The sequence below is a fragment of the Nannospalax galili genome, unplaced genomic scaffold (assembly GCF_000622305.1).
Source record: "Nannospalax galili isolate Female #2095 unplaced genomic scaffold, S.galili_v1.0 scaffold1508, whole genome shotgun sequence".
Lineage (NCBI taxonomy): Eukaryota > Metazoa > Chordata > Mammalia > Rodentia > Spalacidae > Nannospalax > Nannospalax galili.
In genome coordinates, this window is record NW_008358858.1 from 395200 (window position 1) to 408130 (window position 12931).

The window sequence follows — 12931 nt, forward strand, 5'->3', positions numbered from 1 at the left end:
GACGCCATTTCACAGATATGTCTAGGTTTGTGTCGAGTGGACAGATCTAACCAGAACAGTAATCTTAAGAGGAATTTCCATCAAAGGAAGTAGCTTACGTTACTTATAACTAAAAAGACTGTAATTAGAGGCCATAACCTTCAATAACTTACCTATTTTAAAATAATGCAATATTTGCCATCTTCAAAATGAAACAATATTTCTTTTTTTTTAAGCTTTTTGAGACAGGGTCTCCCTGTAGCCCCAGCTGACCTGGAACTCACTATGTAGACCAGGCTAGCCTGGAACTCACAGAGTTCTGATTGCCTCTGCCTCCCAGGTGTGGGATTAAAGTCATGAGCCACTTTGTCCAGCATGAAACAATATTTCTATAATACTTGGGGATTACTATAAACTCAATTAACAGAAATAAATATTTCACTAAAAGTTTGAGGCTTTAAGTGTTCTAAATAAAAAGCAATAGATTACTAACCCCTATATTTCCAGAATGCTTCTGGCTAAAAGATAAAAATTGATAAAAACTGAATTTTTGTGTCAAGTTAGAGTTCCAAATACCAACTGTATTGTATGTTAAATGCAAGCTATTTCTTCCTAAGTTGTCCATTTATAATCTATATAAAATCTTAGTATCTTCTATTTTAAAGAAAGCTTCATACTAGAGCATTGCTACTTACATAAATCATCATTTCACGATGTATGACTTAGGCAGCATGTTTTGATTTCAGTGCTAGACAGTATAGAACAGCATGCCCAACTTCTGTAAGCATGCCTTTCTGTGACTCAAAGAATAGGTCTGCTGTAAAACTTGAGCCAGTATTAGTGGAAACAGCAAGCACTTTGCCCTCATTATTAGATTTTAAGCTCTCTAGAAGCAGAAATAAAAGCCATTTTCACTTTTCATTCCTATTCACAACATTACTTTTTGCTCTGGATTCTCTGTCTTTCAGTCAAGCATTAGATCTACAGGCTTTTATGAAAGGCAAAACCTTTTAAATTTTCTTTAAATGGCCCAGTTTTTGACATATAACATCTTCTACTTGAACACATCTTTCAAAGCGTATGTGATGTATCAGTTTTAAGTTCTTAGTGTAAAATATACTGGTACTGCTTTGCTCATTGATTCCATTTTAACGGAGCTCCCACCCCCCCACCCCCACACACGGACTCTCATTCACCTTGCAATTTATGTAATTACATAGAAACTAGGAGGAGGAGAATTTTAGACACTCCTGCTTTATCAGATTTAATCATTTAACTTCTCCTTAGGTGACCACAAATACAGTGTGAGCTAGGTATGCTTTGTCTTGAGTCTCATTTTACTCTTTTTCTCTCCTCTTTCTGGTCAAAGTTCACTGTCAGGAAATGTAACCTGGCCTCTGATCATTATTGCTCTGAATGCTGCTGCCATGGAGGCACCTCTGGTAGAACACAGAGTACTGACTGCGGTCAAGATGGGATTTAGGCCAAATTCTCCTGCTTCTCAAAGTATACCAATTTATGAAATAATCTGTGCCATACATACAGAGCTGATAGTTAGCATCAATCCAATAGTTCCAGCTTTTAAAATAAAATAATAAAAAAAGGCTTCAGCCTATTGGCAACTGTGTTGGTCATTTTTACCAAACCCTTGCCTCATGAATTGTTTGAATACCTGCCTGTGCCCACCACCTGGGAGACCTCAGTGAGCACCCATAGAGGACTACTTCTAGTGTTTCCCAGTGCTAGCCTATAGCTCCCACAGAGTTGTCAGATTATACCAATTCTCTATACTGAACAAAAATGGACTTTTATATGAGCAACATACCAGTTTCAAAACAGTGAAAGAGTTGTCTAGTTTCATTTGTATTTGTGATAAAACACCCTGGCCAAAAGCAACAGAGTTGGGGTGAGAGGCTGGAGAGATGGCTCAGCAGTTAAGAGCACTGAATGCTCTTGCAGAGGACCCAGGTTCAGTTCCCAGTACTCTCATAGTGGCTAATAACTGTTGGTAGCTCCAGTTCCAGGGGATCTGATGCTCTCTTCTGGCCTCTGTGGGTCCTATACAACATGGGTTTACTTACATGCAAGCAAAATACTCATACACAGAAAATAAAAATAAATAAATCAGAATTCAAACCAAAAAAACAACATAGAGGAAGAAAGGGTTTATTTAGCCTACAGTTCCTGTTCACCAGTACAGGGAAGTCTCAGAGGCAGGAGCTTGATACAGCTGGTCATATCACATCCAGTCAGCAGAGTGAAACAAATGCAGCTATGCTGCCTGTTTGCTTCCTCTCATCTAGCTTACTCCTGTCCCATATAGTTCAGGACTCCTTGCTTAGGGAATGGTGCTTCCCATGGTTGGCTGGGTTTTCCTATATAAATTTACAATCAAGACAATCCCTCACAGGCCAACCTGATCTAGACAACTCTTCAATTGAGGTTCTCTGGTGATTCTAGATTTTAGCAAGTTGATGTTTAAAAGTAACCACCACAGTATTTTAATTTAATTGTACATGGGAAAATATCCACAACTTGAGAAAATTGCGTACTTGGATATTAAAGCCATGTGCCCAGAGTCCTTTTCAGCTCAAAAAAGAGAGCTGGAAAGTTAATGTCTGGGAAAACTTTTCAGATATCTCTATTTCCAATCACTTATCAATCAACCTAGAATTTTAAGAGATTTTATTTTTTCACTTAATTTGACATGTAGGGACCATTATTATTTTAATCAGTGGTTCTAATCTGCCTTGTTAAGACATATTCTCATTACTACCCTTTAATATTTCATCAGTGACAGGTTTGAAGGGTATATTGTCTGCCATTATGTTTTCCCTACAATAGTAATCATAGTAATAATAAGGGAAAACAATTTTAATAGTTTTTTATTGGAATATTGTTCTTTTTATACAACGTGTCCAAAACAAGTGATCTGATCTTTCCAAATTGCCATTATACGCAATCCTAGTCATTTTGAAAATTGCCAAACTCAGTAGATCATCAATAAGCATGCTTTATAAGATCTTCATGCATTTTAACCCAAAGCATTTTTAATTTCTAAAAATACCTGGTTTCAAAGTGCGCCTCTAAATGTATTAATATTTTTACTACTGCAAAAAGTAAGATCTGACACTAATATGACAAGCACAGAGGTGATTTTAGTTTCTCTTACTTTCTGTTAACACCTATTAAAGGACTAAATTCCATTGTCAAGGACAAAATTGTGACTAATCTTCATATATCTCTATTAAGTTCTCATACTTCACATATGACTTTTTGGGTGTGAAGCATGAAAGTTTTACATGGAATACAAACAACATGCAGTGGAGACAGAGCTCACAAGAAATCAACAGCAAGGTTTGGGCTGGAGCTTTTGGTTAACAGCTCATGGAACGAGAGCTACCAATAGTTGTTAGCTGCTATGTGGGTGCTGGGGAACTGAACCTGGGTCCTCTGCAAGAGCATGTAGTTAACTTAATGCTTGTTTACATTAAAGCTACTGCTTTGGGATAATAGCATCCCTAATATGAGTGTTCAAACTGATGGATTTTAATCCTCTTCAAGAGTTGTTGTCATGGTCATGCCTTACAGAACTTGCTAAGAGTTGCATATTGTTGTTGGGCATGGTGGTACACACCTTTAGTCCCAGCACTTGGGAGGCAGAGGCAGGTGGATCTCTGTGAGTTCAAGGGCAGCCTGGTCTACATAGTGAGTTCCAGGCCAGCTGGGACTACAGGGAGACTCTGTCTCAAAAAGCAAACAAAGAGTTGCATATTGTTTAAAAGTGATTCCTTGGGTTTTTGTTTTCCCTGACTTATTTTCCTAGACTGACTGATCCCACTAAAAACACTTATGGGACCCGAGCATCAAGTTTCACACCCAGTTAAGGTCCACGTCTCCTTCCACATCTAGTGAAGCTGCATCAGTTCAGTGCCTCACTGGACCAGCCCCTCTCCCCAGTTTCATACTTGTGTTCAGGAAAGGGAATTGAATATTTAAAACTCTTAAGTGCATTGTATAATAAGTTATAGTTAACTGGAGATCATTACATTTCTGATGAGAGAGAGAGAAAGAGAGAGAAAATAAAGCAGAAAAGTATCACCTAAAACTCACCTGAAATAAACAATAGATGAATGGATGGATGAATAGATGAATGGATAGACATAGGTAGTCTTTAATTGGCGATGTAGAGATAAATTTATGTAAACATTACATGCAAACTTTATGTATTGGAATTATTAGATCCAAATTAAAGGCACATGATACTCCAGGTGCCATTATTGATTCCTGTATTTTCTTCTAATCAGTTTGATAAGTTATCATATAACTGATTCATTGCATCATAAGCATTGCTTAAAAATTGTCAATGTTATAACAGCTGAACAGCTGTGGTAACTGAATAACTGAAAAGTTTATTCTAACTGCTAAATCAGCCCTAGATACTCAACAAAATCATGCTTTTTAATAGTATAAAATACTGAATTATGTTAATGATTCTTCTCAGTCAATTGCTTTAAGTTGCCTGTTGGTTACTCTTCTGACCAGAGACCATGTCCTGCACAAGTCAGAAGAGCTTGTGCCTCAACTCATTTCATTCTGCCTTGACATGTGACCTCTGTTCTTCACTCGATGTCCCAGCTTGGGCAGAGCTCCTCTGCTCCCCTGTATGTAATCTCCAGATTGGCTCTAGGTTCCCACAGAAATGGACAGTCCAGTCAGAGAAGCCTCCCCAAGAAAAGTATGAACTATATATAGTCAGGCTCAGTTTATGTTCCCACCTGTGATTGGGCCCTCACATGGGCTTAGTTAGGAAGACGTGCTGCATTTTAGTTACAGTTGGGGTTTTTTTGTTGTTTTCGTTTTTTTGTTTTTTGTCTTTTTGAGACAGGGTCTCCCTGTAGCTCCAGCTGTCCTGGAACTCAATATGTAGACCAGGCTGGCCTTGAATTCACAGAGATCTGCCTGCCTCTGCCTCCCAAGTGCTGGGATTAAAGGCGTGCACCACCACACCCGGCTTAGTTACAATTGTTTTAACATTAGGGATTAAAGCAATTCTATTTTAATGATAAAATAGTTCAAGCTTACATAGAGTAAACATCAGTGTTACCATCAGCCAACAGATTTAATAGATGGCATCATTTTGCCCAGTTCTTTCAGTTCATTTTCCAAGAATGAAATACACCACCTTCCCTATGCTATTCTTGCCTTTTCCCAAACATACCTAAATATCCTGAAATTGGTATCCAACCTTGATTTTTATGTTTATTCCATTTATGTCAATAAATAATATGTAGTCATGTTTGTCATATACTTAAAATTTATACAAACAGTACCTGTATCCTTCTGCCACTTTTCCATTCATAAATAAATAATATGCTTTAATATGCTTTTGAATAAACCTCATGTGCATTTTGTTCATTCATTGCAATTGCAGTGAAAGCTTTAAGCCAAAGGTGTTGGGTAATGATTGTGTCACAGTCACCACCAGGAAGGCAACGCAGTGTCATCATCTTGGGATTTCTCCAGATCTCCAACACATTTCTTTCCAGTTTTTTTAGAAATAAATTCTGATTCAGAGCCTTGTATTATAATAACAGTAATAACTGCTGTAATAAAACACTGCCATCGATCTTTGTGTATAAATTTCCTTAGCTTACCTGTTCTCCTGGTTTTTGAATACTTAGATTGCTTCTAGCTTTTTATTGCTAAAATTGGTACTGAAGTGAGCATCTTATTATCTGCCTGCTTTTGCAGGTGGGCAGAGTTTGGGCGTGTCTTGGTTGTATGTTATATATACTTCCAACTTTAACTTGACCTTCCCAAATTGTTTTCTAAACTGGTTAGATCCATTTCCAGTTTCACCAGCAGTGTATTGGAGTCCCCCATTTCCTCTTGTTCTTGTCAACACTTGCTAAATTAGACATTAACTTTGGCCAATTTGATGGGCATAAAGCATTTTTTATTAACGTGAATCTCTATTTTCTAATGTTATTAGCATCTTTCTATATCTTCATTGGCTTTTAAAGATTTGCTTGCAGATGTCCATTGACCATTTGTTCCATTACTTTCCCTGGTTGGTATTTTTTTTTCTAAGTTCTTTATATAGTCTGGATAGAAGTTCTTGATGCTGGGTATTTTCATTATAAGTATTTTCTCCTAGTCTAGAGATCTTTATTTTATTTTATGTGTATGAATGTTATACCTGCCTGTGTGTAAGTGCACTGTGTCATGCAATGCCCATGCAGGACAGAAGAGGGTGTCAGAGCCCCTGGAGCTGGAGTTATGGATGGTTGTTAGCCACCATGTGGGTGCTGGGATTCAAATCTGGGTCATAAGAACAGCCAGTGCTCTTAACTGCTGAGTCATCTTTCCAGGCCCATTGGAGATTATTTTTAAATTTTATTTGTGGTATCTTTATGTTTTGCAGAACTTTTCTTTTAGTCTGCTTTATCTACCTTTTCCTGTATGACTTCTGCTTTTTATGTTTTTTTAAAGTAGTTTTCCCTTTGAAGAGATTATTCTTCTTCTAAAAGCTTAAAATTTTAAGACTTTAATTAAACTGAAACTGTTAGAAGTAGTGGGGTAGGATTCTAATCTTTTTCCCGTATAAACACCCAAGTCTCGTGTATTTCCTTCCTTCCTTTGGTTTGCAGCACTGCCTCTGCTTTGCGTGCATGGTCTGTTGCAGGGTTCTCTGTTCTCCACTTTTGCTTATTTCTGCACTGGTTCACACTGTTTTAATCACTAGAGCTCTAAAACAGTTGCTAGCACTCAGTATGGGCAGTCACTCACAGCAACCTTAATTCTTTTTCTTCTTAACCCTTCAGTGTAACATACTACCTTTAGAGTTAGCTGTCAAATTCCACTTGGGGCTTTTGATGAGAATTTCATTGACTTTTACAGATTTATATGAGGAAAATTGACATCTTCATGATATTGGGCATTTTCCATCTATGAACTTAATATGCATAGTAGTTATTTCTTTACATTTGTCAGCAAAGTTCATTGCTTTCGATGTGCTCTGCGTTGCTTATTGATTTGTTCTCTGATGCCTTAAATTTTGTGTTGCAATGTGAATGGGATCCTTTTATATTAGGCATTGTTGGTACTCATAAGGTCTGTAGGTATTTTATATAGCATCTTTGCTTTACTCTTTAATTTTAAATAACTTTTCTTATACTTCCTATAGCATTCTAATGACAGTTTTGTTTCATTTTCTTTTATATAAATTTTTAGTGTTGCTCTTTTTGGGGGGGGGCGGTCTTTTTGAGACAGGGTCTCCCTGTAGCCCCAGCTGTCCTGGAACTCACTATGTAGACCAGGCTGGCCTTGAACTCACAGGGATCTGCCTGCCTCTGCCTCCCGAGTGCTGGGATTAAAGGTGTGCACCACCACGCCCGGCAGTGTTGCTCTTTCTTTTTATATTCTCAAATGTTAAATTTCAAGCTGTTTAAAAGTAAACAAAATTTAAATAAAATCTAAACTCACAATTTATAGAAAACTGAGAACCTCAGTTGAGTTCTATTTCAAGATTATAGTGTATTTATGATTAGTTTTAGATATTATATGGTCGTAAAAGCAAAAAAAGGACTATCCACTTTTAATGTTTTAAAATATTCTATAACTTCATGCAAGGTTTAGTTTGTTCTTGTTTGCTTGACATCCTAAAAGGAAGTTACTTGTGTCTTTTTTATACTGTAATAAATTAAACTGTATCTCCCAGCCCCCCCGACACACACAAATAATATGACTGGCTCTTTTCATTCAAAGAAATGTCTTACAGAAATGCCTCATAAACAAGATGCCATTTTGCTTAACAGTAGGTTTAAAATTCTAATTGTACTAAATAATTTAGCTCCCTATTTTAAAATCATTTTTAGTATAAAGAATCCACTAATTTCTATATATTCAGATCCACAGAATGATATTCGTATACATAATACATATTCTAAATGTGAAAATTATGTAGCTAAAAAGAATCTTCTAGTACTGGTGCGATGGCTCATCAGGTAAAGCACTTGCCTGACAACCTGAGTTGGATCCCTGAAACCCTCACAAGGGGGAAGGAGAGAAGTGACTCCACAAAGTTATCCTGGACCTCTACAAGTGCACTCTGACATATGCACACATGTACACACATACATTCACACAATAATAGTAAAGTTTTAAAAGAAATGAGTTTTCTAAATATTCGTATTATAAATCTTGCTAAAAATTTAGGAACTTTTTAGGATCAGTGTGGCAAATTCAAACAAATGTGAAAATACACATTTTTCACATTTTTTATGTAAGCTGTATACTTTCATTTTTGTTTTCTTCTGTGGCTTTTCTTTTCTAAATTATTTATTTTAAAATGTCCAGATTGAAAGAGAATTGAGAAAGGATTTCATTTGTAAATATTGTGGTCTCAAATTTAAATGGTCAATACTGTGAGAACTTGAACTTCAGTGAGGCGATCTAGTAGAGCCTTTCTTTAGCCTGTTGATATTTTGTTCCGTTTTATTTCTTTGGTTTCTTTTAGTTACATTTGAAATGAATTGTTTCAGGACATTTATTTCCTCTTTTGCCCTGGGTGCAGGTTGCAGACTGTGCTCCACTTCCAGTTCACACGCCAACCTTAAGGAAAAAGGGATGCCCTGGTTCAACTGGCTTTCCACCTAAGGTACCTGCCCTAGTTGTAAGCATAGTGTGGTCCCACAAAAATGAGAATGACTTTCCTCTACTTTGTATGTTTGCTCTGAGTTTTGGTGATGATTTCCTCAAAGTTATAAAAAGCTTGGAAAAAAAATAAATTCTCTACGAAGTCCATTAATTCCCACTTAGGAAGTCAGGAGGAGTGTGTAGTATTTTACTTTGTTTGTTTGTTTGTTTGTGGCAAGGTCTTCCTGTAGCCCCAGCTGGCCTGGAACTCTTTATGTAGACTGGGCCTCAGTCTTACAAATCCGCCTTCCTCTGCATCCTGAGTGATGGCTTAAAGACATGTGCCACCATGTCCAGCTTTACTTTTTAAAACTTTAAAATTGTTTTTATGTGAGTGTTCTGCCTGAATGTATATAGGCACACCACTTGTGCACTTAACCGTTGATCCATCTCTCCAGCCCAATTATTTTACTTCTTAAATTCAGTGTTGCATAGCCTGTTAGAGGAATAATGTTCCCTCCAGCCACCCCTCCCTATTGTTGCCTGATGAAGGTCTTACATTGAGGCCACTTGTCAACAGATATGAGGTTGATTCTGATAAGCTACTGTGACTAGACTGTGGTAAGATGTAAGGATGAACTGGCTCCAGATTCTACAGAAAGATTACAGAAATTGAAGATCTTCCTCCTAAAATGTAAACCATGAGTAAATCACAAAGTGAGATGGGCCAATGGACCTGAAAAAGTGATTAAAAAAATACACACACACACACACACACACACACACACACACACACACACGTGCACACACACACACACAAAGAACACCTGGTGTAAAAGGATAACAAACTAACATTATGTCCAGGTAGTGCAAACTTTTGAGACCAGACAGAATACAAATTTAAAATAAACATAACAAATATCCTTAAAGAGATAGGTAATAAATATAAGGTGGGATAAAGCAATAATGAGGAAAATAAACTGGAGTCATTTGACATAAGAATATGATTGCTGAAATAAAGAACTTAATAAAGGACTTTAAGAGTAGAGTTAGAACAATGGGTATAATAGAGAAACAATTTAGTAAAATAGAAGATGAAATAAAAATGTGAAAGTTAATCTATATGACAGAAATAGTGCCAGCATTTACATAGGACAGTAGGACTTTCAATAGTAAAGAGGTGGGGTTTAAAAGCTAGTGAGAAGTTGGAGAGATGATACCAAGGTTGAGAACGCTTGCTGCTCTTCCAGAGTTCAGCTCCTAGTACCCATATCATGCAGCTCCTAACCACCTGTAACTCCAGCTCCAAGGGAACCAAAGCCCTCTTTCTAGTCTCTTTGGGCACTTGCATGCACATGGTATACACACGTATACACAACTCGTAAGTAAAAATTTTTAAATATTTTTAAATAAAAAAGGAATAGTGACCTAGAATTTCCCCAAATTAAAGATAAAAGCATTAAAAATGTGTTCAAAATGTTTAAATAGTCCCAAGGAAATTTACTTTTTTTTAACTATTAGGAACTTAGATAACAAATGAGAAATAGGGGACATTAGAAATGAGGGTGTTAGGCAGACACTGTGGTTCAGCAGGTAGAGGCACTGTCTGTGCAAGCCTGATGACCCAAGCTTGATCCCTGGAACCCATGTACAAAGTCAGGTGTGGTAGTCTGCATTTGTAATCCCAGCACTCCACGATAGGATGGGAAGCAGAGACTGGAGACTCACCTGGAAGCTCAAAGGCCAGCTAGCCTAGAGTACACAGCTCAGCAACAGAAACAGCAAGAGAAGCCCATCCTTCACAAGGTGGAAGGCTAGACCTGACTCTTGAAGGTCCTCTCTGACTTCCACACACATCCTGTGGCACTTGCTCACCCACACTTATACTCAAATGGTGGTGGTGGTGGTGGTAGTGGTGGTAGTAGTAGTAGTAGTGAGGAGGAGGAGAAGGAGGAGGAGGAGGAGGAGGAGGAGGAGGAGGAAGATTATCATCTTTTAAAGGGGATTAGCAAAGGAAGATTTGAAATGAGAGAAAACTGAAATTAAAAGAAATATATTTTCAGAAATATAAACTAAATTATAAGAAAATCAAGAGCAGACAAACTCAGTAGATAATGACTTTTGGTGAACAAAAGTTGCAAAGGAAGATTTTTTATTTCAATCAGAATACGAGGAAAGAAGTAAAAAGGACTTGAGTAGAAATGATAGAAAAGACTGACATAGAAGAGCCAGCGCTTGTGTAATAATAGTCTGACAAACAAATGAAAACAGTCAGAAACACTAAATGTTCTTTTATGCAAGAAAATTTCCCAAAGCAAAAGAAAATTTGAAACTCAGATTATAAGAATGTACAGTATAGCTGAGATTTGTTTCTATAATACCCAAGAAATTCTTGCAGCTCCACATGAAAAATTTGAGAGATCTATTGAAAAATCGGCAGATGACATGACTGTGTTAAAGAAGGGGACATCTCAAGGAATGTCCAACCTAATCAATAATTGGCAAAATAACCAAGTAACTTTTTTGGGGGGTCTTTTTAAGACAGGGTCTCCCTGTAGCCCCACCTGACATGGAACTCACAGAGATCCCTCTGCCTCTGCCTCCCGAGTGCTGGGATTAAGGGCAAGTACCACCCTTAATCCCAAGTAACTTTCAAATTATTACTTCATACTCTAAAGTACAATATTACTTTATAAAGTAACATCAAAGATGTGGAAAAACAGCCCTCTTCCCATCCAGCTAGTGGACGTATAAACAAGCCAAGCCATTCTGGAGAGCTAGGGTTAATGTGGGGTGAACATAGACCATGTGACCAGCAGCCTCATTCCTTTAGAAAAACTTTTCAACAGCCTCATGGTAAACTTGTTTGCTAACTGCACTTTTTATGGTAGTTGGAAGTTGAAATAGGAGAAAGATGGATAAAATGTGTTTAACACATAATAGAACCAAACTAATTTATTCAAAGATCTGTGTAACTCACATACACCAAATCCCAAATTTCATGGAGGACTGGAATCAGTAATAAATGAAAAGTAGGGAAATGAAGGTGCTGGCCTCCACCCAGCACATGTTACTAATAGAGGAAATGAGTTCATGCCTGGATATAAACTCAGTTTGTGTAGGTGATAGTCTCCCCAAAATAAAACTTACTTTATCATATAATCCACATTTCTAGTTTTGATTGACACATTAAGTTTAATGTTTCTTTTGCCAGATTTCTTTTTCTTATTTTATTCCTCTTCAAACTGTCCTTTAGAGAAATCAGAAATCTTATATTGACTGGGAGACAGGAAACAAGTATCTGAAAGGTCGGAAGCAAAGTCATTTGACAATAGAATTGAATTTGTGTCTTTTTTTTTCCCTCTACTCCCAAAATCAAACCAAAGTCTTATTATATATTGCTTGGAGAATCCTGGTCTTCAGTTCTGTTATACATACTGTCCGTACTTAGGACTAGTGAAGTATGAATCCCTTGGTGCTTAGGAGCTAGAGGAGCAATTCCAGGTTAATAAGATGGTGTACGTTCTACTCGGAATAGAATCAGGGCTGGGCATGGTGGCACACGCCTTTAATCCCAGCACTTGGGAGGCAGAGGCAGGTGGATCAATGTGAGATGGAGGCTAGCCTGTGAGCTCCAAGCCAGCTAGGGCTGCAAGGAGAACCTGTCTCAAAAAGACCAAAAAAAAAAAAAACAGAACAGAATCAAATCTGAGTGCTGCTTTGAAACTTGCCAAAGGTCTGATGCACTTCTGTAATAGAGAGATTTGAGGTTGAGAAGCCTGAATTCCCTGACCAGCACTGGTCAGGTCATTGCATGTAAACGATCATCTATTTCTTCTCACTTTACTCTCATCCCAGTTGTGGAGAACAGGCTTGGTTCTTAACTTCAAAATAAAACCTTCAGATATTCCCTTTGGCTTTTATTAATGTTAATCTCAACACTACTTAAGTGCTTTTCCTCAGTATTCACATTTATTGGCATATAGTTACTAGTTTAATCACATGTATAAAAGAAATAATTAAAGCTGGGCGTGGTGGCACGCTCCTTTAATCCCAGCACTTGGGAGGCAGAGGCAGTGTGAGAGGCCAGCCTGGTCTACATAGTGAGTTCCAGGACAGCTGGGGCTACAAGGAGACCCTGTCTCAAAAAAGACCGGAAAAAAAAAAGAAATAATTAGCAAATTTGTTTTCATAAAGAAATAAATATCCTTTGCTTATTATAGACCAGGCAGGCATTGTTTGAAATACTTTGTTTTTAATTGTAGGTATTTGTCAATATTTATAAATATTTATATAAAATAATACAAATATA

The 12931-nt window shown here is 37.4% G+C and overlaps 1 protein-coding gene across 13 annotated transcripts in view; it reads left to right on the plus strand.

The window, feature by feature from the left end:
- Positions 1–12931, plus strand: part of Cdc42bpa (CDC42 binding protein kinase alpha) — a 311536-nt gene that overhangs the window by 251389 nt on the left and 47216 nt on the right. For all 13 annotated transcript variants that reach the window (XM_008822349.3, XM_008822352.2, XM_008822356.2 and 10 more), the window contains one exon: positions 8558–8641. In XM_008822349.3, the coding sequence (XP_008820571.1) occupies positions 8558–8641 (84 nt within the window). The remainder of the gene's footprint in view (positions 1–8557; positions 8642–12931) is intronic.